We start from the raw sequence: 23,219 nt of genomic DNA, 5'->3' as shown, positions 1-23,219 counted from the left end.
CTCCTATTGGTTTTAAAAGTATTTCCCTGTAACTTCATCAAGTGTCCCCTAGTCTTTGTAATTTTGACAGAGTGAAAAAAACAACAACAAAAAAACAAAACACAAACAACGATCCACTTGTACCCATTCTACTCCATTCAGTTTTATAGACTTCAATCATATCTCCCCTCAGCCATCTCTTTTCCAAGCTGAAGAGGGTCTTAGGGGAGCATCCAGGCAAGCGGTAGGAGGAGAAGAAGAGAGGTAAGGAGGAATCAGCATGCTCTTCTTCCCTCCTCTATGGGCACTTAAGTTAATCCGGTATTGGAAAAAGGACTACATAACGCAATAGAAACATCTTTATTCATTTCTAATCCTACATTACTATGCACAAAATTCCCATCATTCTTTCCATGCTGCAATGAGAGGAAGACCTAACTAAATCGTAGTAACCAAATTCTGCAGATGACAGCTAGCTGGTCCACGACAAAATGTTCATACCTTCACTGGTCACTAATTTTTTCCTTCTTTGCACCCAGCTCCACAAACATCTGCAAATTGCTGTCCCTTCTCGTTCTGAAAAAAGAATGTCCAGGTCCTTCTTATACTACCTCAATGCCCAGCTCCTCTGCTGTTCTTTGCAATCGCTCCATTGCATTTTCCTGGCCCTGCAGTGTTTCATCACCACCGCCATCAGCTGTTTCTTCTTGTGCTATGGTAGCATTGGCATGAACATAATATACAGTCTCATTATCACCATTCTCATTTTTGCGGTTCACCACATGGATAATGGGGCTGGACTCAGCCTCGTCCTCGGAGTGGGGGTCAAGGATGATTCCCTGAAGGCTCCCTTCGCCCTCTACCAGCCCAAGACACTCGTTCTCTGAGTTCCGTAGCCCTTCCTGCCTCTCCCGCTCCTTCTGCAGCTGCTCGGAGAGTTCCACGCTTTCATAGCGCACCAACTGTAGCCGCATATAACCATCTTCATGCTCTTTATACCTACACATAAAAAAATAAGTGACAGTAGGCTGGAGGTAGAGAGTGCAGCTCTAAGCAGAGAGAAAAAAGGGACTTTCATGAAAGATTGAATGCTGCTCGAATTGTTGGGGTGTGGAGATCAGATGGGAAGAACAAACACAGATCTTAGGCAGGAAGGATCTGAAAGTCAGAGAGAGGAGGAGAGATTGTACCTGAATCGGGGATGTCCTGATGGCCACCTGAATTGGTGTTTCTTGCGCAGATGTACAGTCAGATTATTTCCACGAGTGAAACATTTCTCACAGACGTGGCACTTGTACCGGGCCTGAAAGTCCCCCTGTCAAATTCAAAATAAATCACCCATAAAATATTAATCCATTAATCCACCAAGCTCATCTCTTAGGCTATCTGTCAAAACACGGGATACTTCTTTTTCAAAAATAAAGATATACCGTATCTACTTGAATATAAACTGAGGTAACCTTTTTTTCCAAGACTGGGGGTGTTAATATTCAAGTGGAGTGCCTGTTCCCTCTCCCTCGCTGCTCTGCCAGACCCTGCATCCAGCCCCTCACTCACGCCCTCCTCTGTCCTGCCAGTCTCTGCACCCAGTCCCCCTTCCTTCCTGCCAGGTTCTGTACCCTTCCCCCCCTCCCTCTGCCTTGCAGGCCTCCACTGGACCTGCCGTGAGACCTGATGGTCTAGTGGTGGCCAGGACAGGAAGGATCCATCCCTCCCTGCTCTGCCAGACCCTGCATCCAGCCCCTCACTCACGCCCTCCTCTGTCCTGCCAGTCTCTGCACCCAGTCCCCCTTCCTGCCAGGTTCTGTACCCTTCCCCCCCTCCCTCTGCCTTGCAGGCCTCCATTGGGCCTGCCTTGAGACCTGATGGTCTAGTGGTGGCCAGGACAGGAAGGATCCATCCCGTCTCCTGTCCTACCTGATTCTAATTATTTTTATCTCCCTCCCGCCTCCCACATACCTTAAGCATCCCTGGTGATCCAGCGGTGAATTGCAGCAGAAGCGACCTTCCTTTGCTCCTGCCCATGCAGAACCACTAGCTAGTTGGCTGCCATGAGTTCTCATGGTCCCATGAGAACTCGTGGCAGCCAACTAACTAGTGGTTCTGCACAGGCAGGAGTAAAGGAAGGTCACTCCTGCTGCGATTCACCGCTGGACCACCAGGGATACTTAAGGTATGAGGGAGATAAAACTAATTAGAATCGGCTGGGACCTCTCCTGTTCCGGACACTGCTGGACCACCAGGTCTCATTGCAGGGCCGGCAGAGGCCTGCAAACAGGTTTGGGAGTGAGGCAGGTCAGCACTGACCTGAATATAAACAGAGACCCCATTTTTAGTTCATTGTTTTGGCCCACAAATCTCAGTTTATGTTAGAGTATATATGGTAGAACAAGGGGGCTTGAAATAAAGCTCCAAGAGAAGGAGACCCTGACTAAAACCAGGAAATACTTCTTCAAAGACAGACTTGTGTGGATTCATGAAGTATCCTCCCAGAAAACATAAAATAACTAAAGCCAAGATAGCCTGAATAAAGCATTAAAATTCCTTATCTGTGAAATGCAGGGTAAGCTACAAGTGAGTTTGCTTTTTGTATTAACAGGATACAGACTGGTCAAATTTCAGGGACTTTACCCTTCTTATCCTCAGTCTTGATTGTACCGTCCCTCTCAAGAGCCAGCCCCTCCCACAATCTCCAGCACTGCTTTATCTCCATGTACCTCATGCACCTTCCTGTAGTGACATTTGATGGAGCAGAGGGAACGGGCCTGGAAGTGGCAGTTTTCCATCTCACAGCGATATGTTGCTTCTTTACTGTGAGTATCTAAATGTTTCCTCAAGTCTATTAAATTCTTACAACTAAAAAGTCAATAGAAGAAGAAAAAAAGGTGAGCATTAAACACAAGAGAATGTTACAATACTGTAGGCTCTATGCCTGACCTAGTTCTCCAACCATCAGTCAAAGGTTTCAGTCACAGTTCTCAAGTGCCTCACCATCCTCAGTTCTGAAGTTCAACTCCTTGTTGTAACTCCTGCAGCCCTTCTGGAGATTCTCCTCCTCTCGTTTCTGCATCCCTGAATCGCATCCTTATGTTCTAACTGCTGCACCTTTCAGAACTCTCCTCTGCACCAAACATTTTGAGTCATGTACACCTGAAGCCCTTTCCCACAGTTCTGAATCCAGTACCCCAGGGGGCCTGCCCCCTCTCCTCCTCCTGAAACCTCCATGTCCTGCTCTAGATCTCTCCTTACCTATAGTCACAGTACTCGCACTTAAAGGGCCGCTCATCACTGTGCCGAAAACGTATGTGGTTGCGTAGGGAAGATGGCAGTGGACAAGTCATATCACACAGGGGACACTTGTAGTGATTCACTGTTCAATAAAAAGATGAAAAGGAGATGCCACAAAACAGCAAAGCAGAAAAGAGCATCCCCTGTGGAAAGAGATCCATCATCACTCACCATGATTTCTCATATGGTCTCGGAGCAGTCTCTCAGTAGCAAATCTTTTGGAACAATGAGAACACTGGAACCTCTGCTCTGTGACAAACAAAGAGTGTATGAAAAGTCACACTGAGGCAGACCAGTACAAGTCTAAGTCTAAAAATCTGGACTACCTAAAATTCAGACCCTTTATATTTCAATCTGTTTTATTAAAGGAACATCTTACACTAGAGACCACACAAATAAAATCCAACAAGAGCATTAACAAAGCGAAGGAAGCCTATTATCTTATGACTCCACTTCCTGTACATCAACCTGTTAGAACTATGTAGAAAGACATGTCCCGCAATATAACCCCCTCACCATTACCAGCAGCCTCTAATTGGAAACAACCTGTCAGTACTTTAAAAAATTTTTTTAAAAACCCCACCACCCCAAAACAAATCAAGTCATTTAAAATCAAATTTCTGGCTTTATGTGGCAACAAGCAAAGGTATGGATCCCAAAGTTGAAGAACTTTTATGTCGAGCAGACCCTTTAAAATTATAATCCAGATTGCCTGAGAATCCAGATTCTTTTGGAGACAGAGACTATATTTGCTAGTGAATAAATCAACTAAATTGGCTTGTTCATCTCTACTTTATTCCTTAAATTTGAATTTTAAAAGTACTGCCTGAGAATCTGGACTGACCCAATCCCTAAGTAGTCTGGATTTTGGATATAGCAATGTTTCTCCCATGTCTATCTGGCAATAATGAGTTGTATTATTATTCATTTTGATGACTTCTAATTATTTAGGTGACCAGTTGTTAGTTTTTCACATACTCCCTTCAGGGGTAAAGGACCGCTTAGCTAATTCTTATTCATTTTTGAATTGGACATTATTGGCTATTCTAGTCCTTTAGGGTTACATATCCTTTTTGCTGTTTTGGTAATAATTTTAAGGGACATGCCTTCAGAAATCTGTCTGAGCCCTACTATGTTAAGTCACCTTGACCACATCCTCCACCAACAAATTCCACAGCTAAATCATGTGCTGCATGGAAAGATTTCTACAATTTGTGTTCAATCAGTTAGTGTTTAAAAAGGTTAAAAGACATTCTGTATTTAACCATTCCAGTCCATTCAGCTGTCTTTTCTCCAAGCAAAAGGGTCCTAACCTTTTTAGCCTTATTTATTCTGTTTTCTATACTGTTCTCCCCGAGGAGCTCAGAATGGTTTACATGAATTTATTCAGGTACTGAAGCACTTTCCCCCCCCCATCTATCCTGGCGGGCTCACAATCTATCTAATATACCTGGACGGTTCTCACACTGCCGCCATCTTTCCATGCCCCCTATTATTGTGGTCTAAGAAAGGGATAAATAATATTTCTGTATTTGATTTTTGGTTTGAATGGTAAAATGGTTTCCTTCCTGTGTTACATGGAACAAGATTATTCTTGTGATTTGTTGTGAAAATTTAATAAAGATAATTATAAATAAAAAAAAATATATATATATATATATACCTGGACGGAATTACGTGACTTGTCCAGGGTCACAAGGAGCAGCGTGTGTTTGAACCCACAACCTCAGGGTGCCAAGGCTGCAGCTGTAGCTTTAACTGCTGCGCCACACTTTCTTCACATAGGGAGAGGGGCATTCCATGCCCTTATTTAGGAGTGGAGTAGCCTATTGATTAGTGCAATAGGAAAGTGGGTTCAATTCCCACTGTGGCTCGTTGTGACCCTGGGCAAGTCACCTAACCCTCCATTGCCCAAAGTACAAAACCGTAGGATTGTAAGTCCCATTATGAAACAGAAAAAGTATTTACATAAAAATAAATGTAAACCACTTTGCTTGTACCATAGAAAGGTGGTATATGAAATGCAGTCCACTCCACTTAAGTGCAAGGTCTCTGGACCAGATCGCCACGTGCGCTTAATCGGAGTGTGCGCTTAAAAGGAGTACCACTTTTTTTGACTGGTGGTTGTTTTTGCCAGTATCGGCAGCTACCTAGGGTGATGGCAGCAACAGCAAGCAGTGCTGAGAGGTATATGCTGGTGAGTGCTCGGCTTGCTGGCGTAGGTCTCCCATCTATTTACTGCCTAGGACAGCTCGTGATGTTCTGGGGATGGGGGTGGGGGGATAGTAAATGCAGTGCAATAAATACAAAGGACCCATGATTGCATTTAACTGGAGTCAACATAACATGAAAGAATAAAGGTGGGACCTATGACATCAGTGCTGCGCATAAGCAGATTGTGTGCTTATCAGAAGTGCAAATATTCGGAGTTTATGTCCATTGACTTTAATGTAAAAAAACAAAAAACACAGGACCGTGGTGGTCAGGTGCAGATAACCGGAGCATGCGCTTATCCGACGTGCACTTAGGTGGAGTCGACTGTACATGACCATTTACCCCTATCTTTTTTGTCACCCTTTGCCGAACCTTTTCGAGATGAACATTCAATACTCAAAGTGCTATAGCACCAGGAACTTGTACTAACAGAGCAGAATCCACAGACCAGTAAAAGAAATGAGAGAATGAGCAAATAGAATGCTTATAGCCCAATGTGGGCATGAAACGGGAAGAAAAAAAAATTGTGTGTGGGGCCCAGGACATATGTATATGAAAGTAGCATGAGATAGGAAAAAAAAAAATTTTACCACCACGCAACTACACCAAAATAAACAAACAAACCAAAAAAGCCAAGCTGGACTATTTACAAATTCATACACTCTAGTCATCACACATACAGAACACAGACCATTCCTTGCCAAACAAACTAAAAGCACAAATTAGAAACAGAAATTTACAAATACTGAAAGAAACCCCCCAAAAAGGCCAAGACCGAGTAGGCAGTGAGAATTGTATTTCCTTCCTTAGAGTCCAAAATACAAAGACAAACCGATGTACACTACAAAAAGCCAATGGAGAAACGAAAAAGGCTTCCCACAAAGGAATCAAGCAGGAAAACTGTTTAATTCTCAGGAGAAAGAGGAAGTATCAGCAAAACTAAATGTGGTGATATCCTGTGATCAGGCCAGAGAGAATATCAATCACCACCAGAATCTGAAACTGTCCTAATTTCATCCCGTTACCACTCAGGGCTTGATTCACTACAGTTTTCTCCTGTTTTCATGAAAACAGGCCTAAATGTATTACTTGAGTCACAAATGTACAAATAGCAAGGCCAGTAAACCTTCTGGAACTTGAGAGAGCAACCTAGTGACCAAAATAGATGGGGGGAGGGGAGGGGAAAGAGACAGGTTTGTATACAAAGGGAAAAAAGAAATCCACCACACTTACGGTCTAATGCAGTCTGTCTGCGTATATGGTCAAAAAATTTAGTGTTGTTGGCAAACATGCCTCCACAGATGGGACAGGACACAACCTTCTCCTGAGTGTGGCTACGCAGGTGCTCTCGCAACTTACACCGGCCCTTGAATGAACAGTCACAGTCTGGAAGAGAGAGAGACAGACACTAAAGGACCAAGGAGACCACCACCCTGTCTCTGCTTGAATTTACCTACAGTGAATTGTCACAGATCTTACTTGATTACTGTGCTTCGTCCTCTCTTATTTTGTCTCTCATTCATGCTTAAATTCTATCACTATTTTGATTTCTATCACTTCTGCTGTACATCTCTCTCAGGTGTCAAACAGCCTATTCTATTCTTATTTATATTCCTATACTATTCTCGCAATAGATTCTAGGTGGATAATAACAATTAAAAAATATATTGTGTCTATACAAAATTATTGATGTCGGGTCAAAAGCGCGCCGGGACAAAGGCGCGCCCAATTGAGCGCAGCGTGCGCCGCCGTGCCACTCTAAATTACTGTTTTTAGGGCTCCGACGGGGGGTGTGGGGGGGGGAACCCCCCCACTTTACTTAATAGACATCGCGCTGCGTTGTGGGGGGTGGGGGGGTTGTAACCCCCCACATTTTACTGAAAACTTCACTTTTTCCCTGTTTTTTGGGGAAAAAGTTCAGTTTACAGTAAAATGTGGAGGGTTACAACCCCCCAAACCCTCCATAACGCTGGTGCGATGTCTATTAAGTAAACTGGGGGGGGGTTCCCCAACAAAACCCCCCGTCGGAGCCCCTAAAAACTGTAATTTAGAGCGGCGCGCGCTTTTGTCTTTCGCGCCGTTGTCTATGAACCAAATTATTGATTTAACAAATCAGTAAAAATAAAAAGGTTTTAACAATTTTCTAAATAATAAGAAGAAACTTTTCTAAGTGCAGTTGGAAGATCATTCCAAAGCTTTGTTCCTATAAACTCAAGATTTGTTCAAAGATTTCAAACCACCAAATGAACTGATAGAACAGCCAGCCTCCATGACTGTTTATACCATTCCTACATAACCAAATTTAAAAATTTACTCTCTTCTCAATCTGCAACCAAGGTAATTGATTCAGTAGTAACCCAGTCATATTTTTTTTACTCTAAAAATCAAACGCACAGCCGCATTTTGAAGCAACTGCAGCTAAAGTGTCATTTTATGTTCTTTTTGCTCATCTTCAGTTTTATATGTCTAACAGTAAAAATGGCAAAGAGGCTGATGGCATACTAGACAAACATATTCAGACATGAGCTCTTTTAAGGACATTTTATCTGATGAAGTGCCATGATAGGTCAGTTTAATGGGCCATCAAACCCAACATTTTGAATGGATTAAAAAAAAAAAAAAAAAAAAAGGGTAAGTATTCAATGTCATTCCTGGCAGTTCCCAGAGGATAGGGGAGTTCTTGAGCATGTGTGAGTATTCCTGTATGTCCCACCTGTCACCCTTTGCCTTCAGTTTCATTTCTTCTGAATGCCCAAGCAGGGGACCTGGATGTCTCCATTAGAGAATGACACAGGGACAAACTTTTCCCCCATCCCTGCAAGTTTTGTCACTATCCCTGTCCCATTCCTGTAAGTTCAGCTTTAACTGCAGAAACCTCGAACACTTACGATTTTATTTTAAAGTGTTTGAGGCTTGTGCAGAAGAGGACAGAACTTGCAGGAATGGGGCAGGGACAGGAAAATAACTCACTGGGACAGGAAAATGAGTTCCTGTGGGGAAGGGGAAAATTTTGTCCCCGTGTCATAAGGACATAAGAAACGCCTTCACCGGATCAGACCTAGGTCCATCTTGTCCGGCGATCCGCACACGCGGAGGCCCAGTTAGGTGCTCCTTGTCGGAGACCCGGGTTTCCCTATCCCTGGATATGATTTGCAAGAAGGTGTGCATCCAACTTGCGCTTGAAACCCTGAACACTAGTCTCCTCCACAAGCTCCTCTGGGAGAGCATTCCAAGCGCTCACCACTCGCTGTGTGAAAAAGAACTTCCTGACATTTGTCCTGAACCTGCTGCCACACAGTTTCAGGCTATGACCTCTTGTCCGTGTCACATCAGAAAATGTTAGTAATGTTTCTTCCTGGTCTATTATGTCAAATCCTTTTAATATTTTAAAAGTCTCTATCAAATCCCCTCTCAATCTTCTCTTTTCGAGGGTGAACAGTCCCAGTTTTCTGAGGCGTTCCTGGTAGCTCAAATTCTCCATACCTTTGACTAGTTTCGTGGCTCACCTCTGCACCCTCTCCAGCAGAGTTATATCTTTCTTGAGGTATGGAGACCATTACTGGACACAGTATTCTAAGTGTGGTCTGACCATTGCTCTGTAAAGTGGCATTATGACGTCCTCCGTCCTACTCGTGATCCCTTTTTTAATCATGCCCAACATCCTGTTTGCTTTCTTTGCTGCCGCCGCGCATTGAGCCGATGGTTTTAGGGTTCTGTCTATCAGGACCCCCAAGTCCCTTTCTTGTTCGCATTCGGTTAATGTCACTCCCAATAATCTATATTCATGTTCTTTGTTCCTCGTTCCCAGATGCATCACCTTGCATTTGTCTATATTGAAATTCATTTGCCACTTTATCGCCCATTTTTCCAGCTGATTCAGATCCTTCTGAAGATCCTCGCAGTCCCTTGGAGAGCCAACCCCCCGACATAGCTTTGTATCATCTGCAAACTTGATTATATTGCATGTCGTTCCCTCCTCAAGGTCATTTATAAAAATATTGAACAAGATGGGCCCAAGAACCGAGCCCTGGGGCACGCCACTAGTCACCTTCTCCCAATCCGAACATTTCCCATTTATGATCACCCTCTGTTTTCTAGCCATTTGCCGATCCATCTGTGCACTTCTCCTCCTATTCCATGACTTAGTAATTTACTCATAAGCCTTGCGTGCGGGACCTTGTCAAACGCCTTCTGGAAGTCCAAGTAAATTATGTCCACCGGGTCTCCACTGTCGATTTGCTTGTTCACCTTGTCAAAAAATTGAATTAAATTTGTCAAACATGACTTTCAAAAAATTGAATTAAATTTGTCATTCTCTAGTCTCCATGTCCCATCTGGATAAATTATGGTTAATAGACCTGCCCTCTTTACATTTATCCAAAACCTTTTTCAAACTTCTCTGGCAAAAAAAATTCCTCAATTCATGCTCAACTGGAAAAAAACAACCCAACAACAAATTCTAGCATTTATTTTGCATCTGCTGCTAGTTAGTACTGAGATTAGGGGGATAATCCAGGAAGGTATTTGAAAAGATAAATAGTTGTTCCCTATCTACCTGTAATTTGGAATCCAGCTACAATTTCCCCCCACACACAAAGTTATCACCTTACATTTGTCTACATTCAATTTCTTCTGCTATTCAGAACTATCTTCCTGTCCATAAGAATGACAGCTGCTTTCAAGCACTGCTTCAGGAGGAGTACTTATTAAAAAGTCAACCCTAAAATGCAAGCACCACCATGATGGACTCGGAAAGGAGTCTTCCCCTCTGATCTCCACACCCTCCAAGCTCCCTTTCTGGAAGGTTTTAAGAGTCAGTGGCATCTATTGTGGCCAGTGTATTCATCTGTATTCTGCAGAAACAGCTTCTGCGTTGATCACTTTGAATAATTTTGTGACACTTACAAATCCATCAACTGGCTTTATGCTTCCTTTTCTAGGTGAATGTTTCTCAATCCAGTCAGGTTTTCAAGATATTCAAAATGAATATGCATGAGCGAGATCTACATGCACTATCATCTTTGTATGCAAATTTGTTTCACGTGTGGATATCCTGAAAACCTGACTGGCTGAGTGTACCTTAAGGAATGGGTTTAATAGTGTATTTGGGCACCTGAAGAGGAGTTAATCTTCACAACCGGCTTTGTCACAGTGGTCAGCTAGCTTAAGGAAGGTTTCTCACATGACATATATTGACCCAATAATGCCAATTTAGAACACAGTTGCATCCAAATATGCTTTTTGGCGAGATTAGTGATGGCAAGTTCAAGCTGAGATAAGGATTCTAACACTGTGCCACTGGAATTGTTACCTACATCACGCTGCCTTATTTGTGGGATCTCCTAGAATGTAGAAATGGAAATTTATTAAAGTACCTGTATATAACATAGGTAAGGATCCTTTACTCTTTTAAAAAAAAAAAAAAAACACCACACACCACCTTAGATTAAAAAAAAAATAAAAAAATTGTATCTTACCTTTTATTTGTTCTCATTCTTTATGGTGGTGTTTTGCTTAATTTTACTTCTTTTGTTTTGCTTTCATTTAGTACTTTATAGTTCTATTGTTACCCCCCCACCAATATTTATTTTATTTTTCTGAATTCTGATGCTCACATTTTAGATACTCAGGTGTACTAACTCTTGGGAGTTTTTCCAGCTCTGTTAGGATGAACAGCTTGTGTACATTAGCTACAAGAGAGATGATTTTATTCAGGAACTTGTAGAAGTTATCTTTTATTTTGTGGAGAGTCAGCATTGTTTGAGTTTATGCACTAATAAAGAATGCTATAATTTTTATAGGTAAAATAAGTTACAGTGGCCAGTCTAATTTACCGATTCCAGAACAGACTCCTATTCGTTGTAGAAAATGTGACTAGCTCTAGAATGGCCAAACAAAAATAGCAGTACTCCGTGAAATTTAGAAATGCTGGCATTCCTTGCTTTATAGCAACCAGAATTGCTTAGAAGTATATATACGTTTGAGGCTACAAGAAGAAAGGTAAGAAAAAGGATTGCAGTATTCGGTAACGGAGCAAGGAAACCTTTCTTCATTTTAATTATTTTGCCTTGGATTTTTTTTTTTAAGCTATAAATTTATTTTTGAGTCTCTGCAAAGAGCATGATAAAAAATAAAAATGTATTAAAGTAACTGTATATAAAACTTATATGCAAAAAATATTACATTGGCCATACTAAGCGGGCTGTGAAAATCCACATTGCTGAGCATTTAAGCAATATACGGTGTGGAAGAGTGCAGGCCCCCCTGGTGGCTCACTGGTTAGAAACAGGTCATTTAGTGGAGGATTTAAAATATACAGTCTTACCGGAGACTTTCCAACGAGTCCGGTGAAATTTCTCTGTAGGACTGAATGGGGAAATAAAATGGTTCCAATTATGAAGGGTATAGTGATATTAGTTTTGTGCTCTTTCCCTTCCCCCATAGAGATTATGAAATCTCCTCCTCCTGATGATCAAAGACCGGAAATGAGGTTTAAAGGGTCCTTTTATCAAGCTGTGGTAGGGGTTTAACGCGCGTTAAACCACCTGCCGCGCTAGCCGCCAACACCTGCATTGAGGCATTAGTTGTTTAGCCGGCTGCGGGGGGTTAGCGCGTGATGAAATGTCCGATGCGCTAACCCCGCTAGCGTGGCTTGATAAAAGGACTCCTAAAAGTGAGAAAGGAAGTAGTATGGGTGGAGTTCCGTTTGCCTGGTTTTGGTGTGCCCTCGGTTAGTAGTAATGAATAATTTTGGTTTTATATAAGTAACTGTATGTGTGTGAATGCGAGTGTGTTGACCTGTGTTCATTTTGTTATAGTGTCCCTCCCTGAAGAAATAATATCAGCAAAACTCAAATCGGGGGGTTGACCAGACAGGGATAATACAGAGGTCACTAGCACAGTTTTTTTTTTTAATCATAAGGTTATTGAAGCAGATGGATTGATCGCCAAGAAGATACAGATAAGTTAAAGTGTGATTAATATCTATTTAAGAAAATGTCTCTCCAGGTGAGATCAGGGCAGTCAAGACAGTGAAGGCTGTGATGGTCTTATTGACAACTGGTGCTGTGTTTTATCACTAAGCATTTTGGTTATGGATCCGAGCTCTTAACATTATTTTTTTAATTAATTTAAGTATGTTTAGAGGATAGGTCTAAAGTAAGCGGAGGTGACAATGTGGAATAGTAGATGATATCACCAAATTTAAGACGTATTTTCCATTAGTAATCAGCTGAATCAAAAAAATACTGATCAGAGAAGTGTGGATATCTGAGCAAGACATGAACACTGCAGTTGTTCCAGATCAATGAGCCAAAAGTCACACCTGAGCTGCCTGCAAACAGATTTGTCACTAGAGACTTCTAGTGGTATCCTCTATTTGCTTCCATCACTGCAGGCCCTGTATCAAGAATTCAAAACTTCTGACAGTTTACAAATGAATAGATTTAGGGTAAAGAAGACATAAGTGCACGTACATCAGAAAGCCAGAGGTTTTCTTTTAATGCCACTACAGAACTGTAAGGCTGCTTTCAGCCACTGCTTCAGGGATGCACTTATATAAACAGTGCTAAAATGAGAACATGCAAGCAGCCATACCATGATGGACTCAAAGAGTCTCTCTCTTTGAACTCACCCCTCCCCTTTCAAGCTCCTTTTTGGCAAGTTTCATGAAGTCAGTGGCACCTATTGTGGAGGATGTTTGTTAGGTCAATTGGTCTGTCTGTGCCATCATCGGTATATAAGAAATAAATTACATCACATCATCTACTGTGTCCACTATATAAGGATTTAAGGCCCATCTAGTCTGCCTAGTTTTCTTACTGGTACACCTCTCGACATAAAGCCCTCCTGGTGTCTGGTTTTCCTATCACTTCCTTGCCACTAGAAATTCTGTGTCCTTATTTCAAGGCTTTTTTGAATTTGGTTTCTGGTTTTCTTGCCTCTGCCGGAAGACATCATCCTTTCCAGAAAGAAACATTTTAACATTTTACTGCCTGGTGCATTCCCCTGTGAACATGCACTTCACACACACATGATAAAAATGCGAGAAGTTCAAGACTCACCCTTCCAGCAGCAGAAGATAACAGAAGCCTTATACCCAGAACATAAGCCGTGCATCTCTACATGTCTGTAGTACCACTCTGGGTTATCAAAGGAACTCTGGTAAGAAACAGACATGATGAAAAACTATAGCCATGCAACCTCTGAGCAACAAAGCATTTCATCCCATCTTACTCCCTACATCCCAGACTTTCCTTCAAGGCATTCCTCACCCCACAGAACCCACTAATCATATCCAAAGCTACATCTACTGGGTCCACCCAGAGCCAAGCTCTAAAGGATATCCAAACCACTTTCAAATTCCATGATTATACTCAAACATATCCTAATATACAGAGAGAAATTTTCAGTAAGATGAAGTTTCCCTGTGAAAATCCTGCAGACCATCCTAGCACTGTCCCAGAACTACCTCCTCTTTTCTGTCCACAGAGGGCTCAGGGCATTTTTAAAAGGTGGTTTAGCCTTATGGCAATCTCTTTGAAAATGGTTCCATGTTTTTATAGTGCTAATGAATGTAAGCAATGTTAGTATATGTGTGATAAGTACACAAGTAAAATAGGTCTCTTGTCTTTAGGAGTTTATGACTGGGTACCTGAGATGACAGCAAATAAACCAACCTACGTGAGGTCACAAGAAGTTTGTGGGAGAAGCAGGATTTTAACCCTGGATTTCTCAGCTCTTTACTTTAACCAGTAAGCCTGCTCCATCCCAAGTTTCAACATAACAAAATACTCAGTCAGCTCCCCTCATTCCTTCTTCCCATCCACACCTTCCCAAATGGAGGTAGTCTGATCTTCTAGCAGTTGGTACAAATTATCTGCCTGCAACTGCCTTCTTCCTGTTCTTTCAGGTTTTCCCTACTACAAAACATACACCACACAAACAGAAGGGAAAAGAAGATACCACAATACAAAAAAATAAATAAATAAATATGGAGACCAGGTTGTTACATCAATACTTGAACTCAAAATATATTAGTCGACTGTCCCAAGTTTATCCCTACTTTTTGTGGACCTGCGATTTATTCTTAGGGACTTTGCTCCATTTTTTTCTGTTTGCTTAAATGAAAAACACAAGGCACTGAACCATTAATAAACAATTAAACATAAGAATATAACTTCTCACATCTAAGATAGAATTGAATGGTTGCCAAAACTCATTGGCCCCTTCGATCAACACACATGCTGCTCACCCATGCAGTCACCAAGGTGTAAGAATGTACACATCCCAAGGAGGAGCACACAGCATGAGGTGCAACTGTAGCATGGAGCAACAGAACCAGTCAGACTCAGTATTGAAGTATTTGGTGTATGCATTTTGAGCACTTACAGGAAGAAAGGAAAAAAAAAAAAGACCAAAAAAAACCCCTCAACCCCTCAAAAAAAAAATGCATACAAGAGAAGGAGGGAGACAAAGGGACAATTTTAGAAACTGCTGAAAAGACATCTTGTTCTGTAAAATGAAATATAGGGTCCGAGTTTGGTTGAGGGAGAAGGAATGATGACTTGAGTTATCACGGAGGTGTTCGATGATCTGGTTTGTTTTATTTGGTTTATTGATGTCTGTTATTGAGGCATCTTGTATGACTTATGGAATTTTATATTTTGATGTATGTGTGGGTTTGGCCAGTTTTGGCCTTAAAAGATATCAGTTGTTGATGCTACGTGTATGTTATATGTAATTTGATTTTGATATGCAAGTATGTATTTTGTTAAAGTGTGTCTCTGGAGCGTTTTGTACGATATATGTAAATCTTTTATTTTGTATGTTAATATAGCTCGCCCTGGATAAAAGCGGGTGAGAAACAAACAAACAAACTGGCATGGCAAGAGATTAATAAGCATCATGAAGGGTACAAAATTTCCTTTAGATAAGTACACAAAATTAGGAATAGTAAAAAATAGAGAGAACATAAAAATTACCTTACAAGGTTAGACCAATGGTCCATCTAGCCCAGTAGACCATCTTCATGGTGGCCAATCTAGGTCACTAGTACCTGGCAAAAACCTAAATAGTAGCAACATTCCAGAATCTCAAAGAGCAAGCAAGATTCTGGAACCCCTAAAGAGTAGAAACATTCCATGCAGAATCCCCAAAGAGTAGCAATAATACATGCTACTGATCCGGGGCAAGCAGTGGTTTCCTCCATGTCTGTCTCAAAAACAGACTATGGACTTTTCCTCCAGGAAACTATCCCAACCTACTCTTACTTTACATTTAGGAAATCATTAAAAACACACTTATTTGATAACCAAGAATGTTGATTTTATATTCATGATGAGGTTTTATCTTTTTAAAATTTTTATCTTATGTTTTAATTGATAATAATAGTTAGGAACTGTGGGCTCCTTTTACAAAGGTGCGCTAGCGTTTTTAGGGCACGCACAAGATTAGCGCGTACTATAGTACGAGCTAGCTGAAAAATTACCGCCTGCTTAAAAGGAGGCAGTAGTGGCTAGCGCACGCTAAACTTTCTAGTGCACCTTTGTAAAAGGAGCCCTATATGTTATATTTGATTGATGTATGTAGTAGTGTTATTATAAAATTGTATTTTTTGCTGAAATGATTGGTTTTTTCTGTTGTGAATCGCCCAGAACTGCTGGTTGGGTGGTATATAATAAAATAAATTATGATTATTATTAAAACCAGCAGGCAGGGCAGAGTTAGTGACATGAAGGATAAGAAGAAAGCAGAACAGTGCAAAAGCTAGAAAGAAAGGTGATAAAGACTGTGAAGGAAATACCACTGAGTAGACAAGACTTTGGGTACTGACACAACTGAAAAACAAAGCTATGGACTGCAATCCAGAATCCTAACAAAACTAAGAAGGTGCCAACTGTCTGCATTAGGCTCTGTTAAACTTATCACATTTAAAGAACCCAGAGAGGAACAAATGTAGGATTGCTTTTAGGGGAACAATTCAACCATCCTTCGGTTTCAAAGCAAGAAATGTAAAACTATAGATCTATTAACTTAGCAATATTGTGTGTATGTGGGGTTTTTTTTTTTTTTAAGTGAAAATATGCTACTGAAAGCTAGCATAATACAATACCTTCAAGCTAGCAGTATAAGACCCAGCAACAGGGTTTCATAAAGGAATCTTGCCCCTTTTGATTCTTTTAATGAAGAAACCACAGTAGTAAAGTCTGAATGGTGTAGGACATATAGCCTACCTGGATTTCACCAAAGCCTTTTACACTGTCCTACATACAAGCCAGGCAGTTTAGAGTTGGAAGGAAAATTATAAATGGGGTGTACGGTTTCCTGGGTGACAGCAGTTGGGTTATGCTGGTACAGGAAATATGACTAGTCAAGTGTCACATGGATCAGCATGAGGCACAATTTTCTAATCATTTTTATTAGATGTATTATAGAAAAGTTTGAAAAGACAGTGTGACTGATTGAAAATAGGAAATACACAACCAGGCCCAGATGGACTGTTTGGCAGCTAAAACATTTAGGATTTTTTGAACAACAAGAACATATGTGGGTTAAAGTATTTAAGTGTCTTTGACACTTCTGAAGGTGGGGGGTGGGAGGGGCAGTGGGGATATTTGGTGGACCTTCTGCAGAAACCAGAGGGTTCAACTAAAGGAGTATACAAGTATGGAAGGAGGGGAAGTGGGGGGGGGGGGGAGTCTATTGATGGTTTTGTGGGGTAGGTGAGGGGAGAAGAGATTAGAGAGTTTATTTTGCGATATTGTTCAGGAGTTTTTTCCCTGCTATGCCAGGTGGAGTTCTCTTGTTTCTGTTTTATATGCTGTTTGTTAATGCTTCCTTGGAGCTTTTTCTAGGCAGAGACTGGCATTGTTATTTTATTTGTGCTGTTAAAACACAAGGATTGGATTCTACCTATGCATGTAACTTGTATTTTTCTATAAAAGTTTCTAATAAATATTTAAAAATAAAAAAAAAAGGAAATACACAACCAAGTAATAATGCCAGAGGGGATACATGGTGGAAAAAAGCAGCACTCCAACTAAAAAAAAAAATAAAAATGCAAAATCCTGCATTTAGGATGCAGAAATCTTGAGAACCAAATACCTTTTGAGAAATAAAGAGCTACCAGTTACCTAATATAAAATAGATTAGAGATCATCTCTCTGGTGCCCTTCAGGTAGCCATTTCTATAAGAAGGATGCTGACAAAGTAGAGGAAATTCAAAGAAGGTCTCCAAGATTGTGTGGCTCAGAGTAGGCCATGCACTGAGGAACTAAAATAGCTGAAGATATATTCACTAACAAAATAGAAAGGGGAAATATGAAAGCTGAAAGACCAGGGGGCCTCACATGAAGCTGAATGGAAGGAGGCTCAGAGGGAAGGCGAGAAAGCACTTGGACAGAAAGGGTAGAGGACACTGGAAACAGACTTCCAGCAAAGTTATAGCTGCTAAAATAGTGGCAGAATTATACACTCAAGGGACAGATAAGAATCCCCAAGTCACTGAGGTGCTAAATGCTCGACAGTAGAGTAGGCAGACACATGTCAGCTAACCAAGTACACCAAAGGGGCCTCTCCTACCAACATCAAATATGTTTCTTTATTACTGGCCCTCAACCTCCATGCCATTACAGATTACTTCTTCTAAGACTCTCTTCTGTTTAGGAATTGTCAGGTTTTTTTGCTTACTTTTTTTATTAGCAATTGCAACACAGAGTGTACAGAAATTCAACATTACAAGGGCACAAAGCCCACAACAGGTACAAAACCAGGTAGGAAATTCAAACTGTCAGTATACAGAAAAGACATGAAGGAACGGGATATCTTCATACATTCCAGTTGCAATCTGCAAATTTTGTTCATTTGAAGATCAGAAAAAAACCCCCAAAAAAACCCCAGTCGCAATTCACATTCACAGACCACAAACACACCATCCAAAGCTCAACATACGCTCCTCAGACACACCACCACACACTCTCAGGCACTCACCCCTCGCTATGGAACTGCCCCTTAGGCCCCCGAAACGGAAAGAAAAAAAGAGAAAAGGGAGGGGGGGAAAGAAAAAGGTATAATCAAGATGGATTGTCCAGCTGTGCCAACTGAGCACCAGGACACAACAACAAGGCCGCTTTCCAAAGCCTAACATAGCAGAGATGGTCGATCCTCCCCCCCATGGGAGTTCTTTGGTCATAGCGGGCTACCTGAGCAACCCGATGGAGCCAATGAGGAAAGGAGGCCGCCTGATCGGATACCCAATGTTGCAGTAAGATTTTGTTTTCACCAAGAGAACGGCTAGGTAAAGAAATTTCTGCTGAGGGGCCGAGAAGCCTGCGTTCTCCAACATCCTCAGATCTCCCAATAAGAGCATGCCATAGTCTCGGGGAATAGGACCTTAGTTTTTGCTTATTTAACATGACTAATACATTGTTGCATCCCAGATTCACAATTTAAATTTTCTTGCAGTTGCCAAGTCCTTGACAATTCTTCCAGACTTATTCTACTCTTTTTTTTTTTTTTTTGCATCCCTATAGATTTTTCTATCACCTGTGAACAGGAACACTGCTCCTCCACAGCCTTCCATAGGACTGCTAGGAAAGATAATGAAAAGGAGCCGTTACTACCACGGCCAGCGCTAAACTCCACACTAGGGTTTTATAAAGGGGGTGGGGGGGTTATTTATTGGGATTTATTAACTGTCTTTATGAGGAGAGTCACTTTTGAAACTGCGACTTTCAAACAGCCCAGATTTTCATATTATCTCCCAAATATGCAGAAATAAGGGGAAAATCTATGCATGAACCTAGAAAGAATTATTCTTCTAGAAAGCTGATTGCTCCATAAAAAAAAAAAAAAGAATATTTTCACCTTGATTTCTATATATTTACAAGGAGTAAATCAGTGACTAACACAGCTTCATTCTAGTAGCAAAGTATCCCCTACAACCTCCCCAGAAATCTCAAGACAGGGTGCCAAAGAAATACTACTACTAAGAAAAATCTAAGACAAAATTTTTGGGCACTTACAACAAATGCTATAAAAATAGAATTCAGCATTATTGAAAAGGAGGATTTGACCATCAAAACAAAGATCCTAAACTGTTTCAATAAGCAAAGTTTCATACAAGCAGTATATGGAAGTATGAAGGGTTTGAAGTATTTTGGAGACTCTGAGATACTCGGGGCCCTTTACGCTTTGGTAGCTGGAGCTCTGTACAGATGAACTAGGTCTTAGAGGATCCCACTCATGGGACACTCACCTCACAGTGCTCCCATAGACAGACAAAGTTCTCCTGGATTTCAGGGATAATATTCCTGCTCTGAAAATCCAAGAGGCAGCATCCGAGATCAGGCTGGCTCTCCAGGGCCTGTTGTCCCCACTGTTTCAATTTGGTGTGGTAACAATGGAAATACACATGGCGAGTCAAATCTGCTGAACTTTCAGGGGAACAGAAGCCGCACTCCTGCCACAAGCAAGAAAACTCCTCTATAACAGAAACAGACAAAGCACACACCGGCCAACATGATTATTGCATTTGCAATATGCACAAGAAGCCAGAGAAGCTGCTGATTTAAAGAGAAAAAAGTCATATGGAATAGCAAGGAGGAGCCACTGTTAACAAGCCAATCATCCAAGTAAATTTTCTCTACCAATTCTTCTTTAGGAAACCAATGAGAACAGGGTTTCTACTAATCTAATCTTCTACAAGTTAAGATTTCTTAAGAAGGGCACCTCTTAAGTTATTATAATTACACACTCTCCCTTCACCAGATATGCAAGATTAATGTGCTAGTCTTTATTCACCATGAGCATTCAGTTCTTCCTCATCATCTCCTTCTAGATGTTGCTGCAGGTGTTCAGAAGAGACATGTTTGCAAAAATCTTCCATAGTAGAAGACACATAGTCACAGGATCCCCACTCACACTGCAGAACCAGAATCTCTCTCTTGTTAACTTTTCCAGGTGCCATGACAACTGTACTAAAAGAAACAATAAGAGAAAAAAATGAAGACTTCTTAAAGCCATCTGTTTAACAAGAGAGCTCTTCCTTACTCCTCAAGCTAGAAGTTGTATAAAATGGAGAGTAAATACAGAAAGATGCCTCAACCACCATCTACTATAAACTTTGAGGGCAATATATAGTCAGCTGCGAGACATTTAATTTTATATGAATATATTCATATAAAGTTTTCTTATATTCAGCAAGCCTAAATGTTTACAGCCGATTAAAAGTGCATATACCTGTACAACATTAGACAAACAGCTCATTCATTATAAAATTACAGCTATTACTGTGACCACACTGTACTTAGAAAAAGTAAGAGAATAATTTTTACAAGGTCATGACTATATAATATTTTTGCCCTGCAAAAATTTGGATAGTGAGAGGCAAAATTGTTAAGCTAAAAAGACATGTAACTGTACAAATAGTAACTGAATTTCTCTGCTGTTGAGCTTATTACTCTGCTCCTAGAATGTATTCATCTAGTAAATGACTGTCCATCCAGTCTGCTCATTAATTATGCCCATTAAAAATACATGATTAAATTAACTTCTTTCTAATTTGATATTTCTGGGTCATAGATTGTAAGTCCACCTGGTATTGTCCTAGGTTCCAAAAGTTGAAGTTGCCATCCAAGGTCACTCCAGTCCAGTGGTCTCAAACTCGTGACCCGCCAGGTACTATTTTGAGGCCCTTGGTATGTTTATCATAATCACAAAAGTAAAATAAAACCGTTTCTTGATCATATGTGTCTTTAACTATAAATTACAATATTATTATTAAGACTTATGCAAAAGGAAAGATTTATAAACTATAAAGTTTTACCTCATGCAAAATTGTCATTTGTCTAATAAGACATTAACTATTTTTTTTCTGAGACCCTCCAAGTACTTACAAATCCAAAATGTGGCCCTGCAAAGGGTATGAGTTTGAGACCACTGCTCCAACCTATCCAACCATCCTGTTTGCAGTAACATCCTCATGATCCAAGTTAGTGCGGTTCCCATTGATGCCCTCCCCAGCCGAAATCCTACACCAAATCACCACATAGGGGACACAGACCGTGCAAGTCTGTCCAGTACCGGCCTTAGTTCTTCAATTTACATCGTTCGTTTTTTAATTAGAGATCTGCGACGTTTAGTCCACGCTTTTTTTTAAATATATATATATATATATATATATTTATATATATATATATATATATATATAGTACAGAAAAATGAAAATTACGATTAACCACGCCGCCCTCCCACATCCCCACTTAGGTAATTACCACCTGCTACCAATCACAATTTTTTTTTTTTTTAACACGGAACCCTCTATGTTTATTTCACACTTTAGAAAGTGAACCGCAAAGCTTCTTCCTAAGTCAAAGCTCTGACTGCTCAAACCTCCTCATTGTTTCAATAAACTCAGTTACGTCTCCTAACAATGGCGGCGATTCCAAGACCCGTACATTTGGCTGCGGCCCTCATTCCCCGGTTTCCCTCCACCCCCGTCCTACCTCCAAACCTGTCTTTTAAGGTCGCCAGCAACGGCGGTAGCACTTCACCCGGAATTACTTGCACCAACCCCTCTAACCTATCTTCCGCCGGAAACAGGATGTTACGTCAGGACTAGAAGGAAATTGCGTCATAGGAGGAGGCGGGGGTTGGGGTGATGCTAGGCCAGCGCTGTAGGGAATTGAGGCAAAGAGCAGTTGGTTATCCTGGCTTTCCTTAATGTAGCCACCCAAACATGCAGGGAAGTGTTTTGGAGCTGACTTAGCATTGCTAGAGAGTATTTCATTTCTTTTATGTTTCCTGTGGCAGCCGCAGAATGCTTGATAATTACTGCTCCAGGCAAAAAAAAAAAAAAAAAAAAGGAAAGCACGAGCTTAAATTAAGAGTTTGATATTTAACATACACCTCAGCTCATTCGGCAACGTGTACTTAAAATATTTTCCTTTACCCACTGATCCTGACGCCAACATGTTTCTTCTAGGGTTGTATTCTGCAAATGGCAAAAAACAGGTGATCAAGTCTGCCTGTTGTATATCAATTTTATTATGGTGTGCTACACGTGAGGGTGCTGTGCATCTCAAAAAGGAGGGGAAGACATATTTTAATGTTCAAATTAGCAAGTAACAAAAGCATATTCCAGTGCAATAGGTGTGTCATTCTGGCTAAGCGGGTTATCTCCCCATGCAGAAGGAATCCACTCTGGATTTTTTTTTTTTTAACCTTACTACTTACTTTACTGAGAGCTCTACTGCCTTCTATGGGTTTTCCCTTCTGCATGGGTCCTCAGTGCTGTGTGGCGGCGCAGTCATCCCATCCTAGATTTCTGTGATTGCTTTTGTACTTCTCGCTTGTCAGGCACTGCTGTGAACTTCACAAAAAGGGTGCCAGTTAAACATCCCTTATAGGTTATGGTGAGCCCCCCCAAATCCACTATACCCACTTGTGTACAACCCCAATAGCCCTTAAGAACATAAGAATTGCCACTGCTTGGTCAGACCAGTGCTCCATCGTGTCCAGCAGTCCGCTCCCGCGTCAAAGACCAGCGCCCTAACCAAGCTCAGCCCTACCTGCGTACATTCCAGTTCCGCAGGAACTTGTCTAACTTTGTCTTGGATCCCTGGAGGGTGTTTTCCCCTACAACAGCCTCCAGCAGAGCGTTCCAGTTTTCCACCACTTTCTGGGTGAAAAAGAACTTCCTTACATTTATACGGAATCTATCCCCTTTTAACTTTAGA

At 41.1% G+C, this 23,219-nt stretch overlaps 1 protein-coding gene across 7 annotated transcripts; it reads right to left on the bottom strand.

Annotated features, from left to right (window-relative positions):
* Positions 1-323: 323 nt before the first annotated feature.
* HINFP (histone H4 transcription factor) lies at positions 324-22,140 on the bottom strand. 7 transcript variants are annotated; one of them, XM_033919062.1, is made up of 10 exons: positions 21,987-22,140; positions 20,284-20,459; positions 19,739-19,965; positions 13,545-13,641; positions 6,715-6,867; positions 3,439-3,516; positions 3,229-3,349; positions 2,697-2,835; positions 1,170-1,294; positions 324-978 (listed from the first exon to the last, which is right to left on the bottom strand). In XM_033919062.1, the coding sequence occupies exons 2-10, from the start codon at positions 20,447-20,449 to the stop codon at positions 582-584; spliced, it is 1,503 nt and encodes a 500-aa protein (XP_033774953.1). In that variant the 5' UTR covers positions 20,450-20,459; positions 21,987-22,140; the 3' UTR covers positions 324-581. The 7 variants fall into 7 exon arrangements, with proteins under 7 accessions (XP_033774953.1, XP_033774955.1, XP_033774952.1 ...); XM_033919064.1 differs by having other exon boundaries at positions 20,284-20,454; positions 21,987-22,122; XM_033919061.1 differs by lacking the exon at positions 21,987-22,140 and adding an exon at positions 21,939-21,968.
* Positions 22,141-23,219: the final 1,079 nt, after the last annotated feature.

This window comes from Geotrypetes seraphini, chromosome 13 (genome assembly GCF_902459505.1).
Source record: "Geotrypetes seraphini chromosome 13, aGeoSer1.1, whole genome shotgun sequence".
Classification (NCBI taxonomy): Eukaryota; Metazoa; Chordata; class Amphibia; order Gymnophiona; family Dermophiidae; genus Geotrypetes; species Geotrypetes seraphini.
The sequence above is the reverse complement of the archived record's forward strand: the minus strand, read 5'-3'. Positions and strand labels throughout refer to the sequence as shown.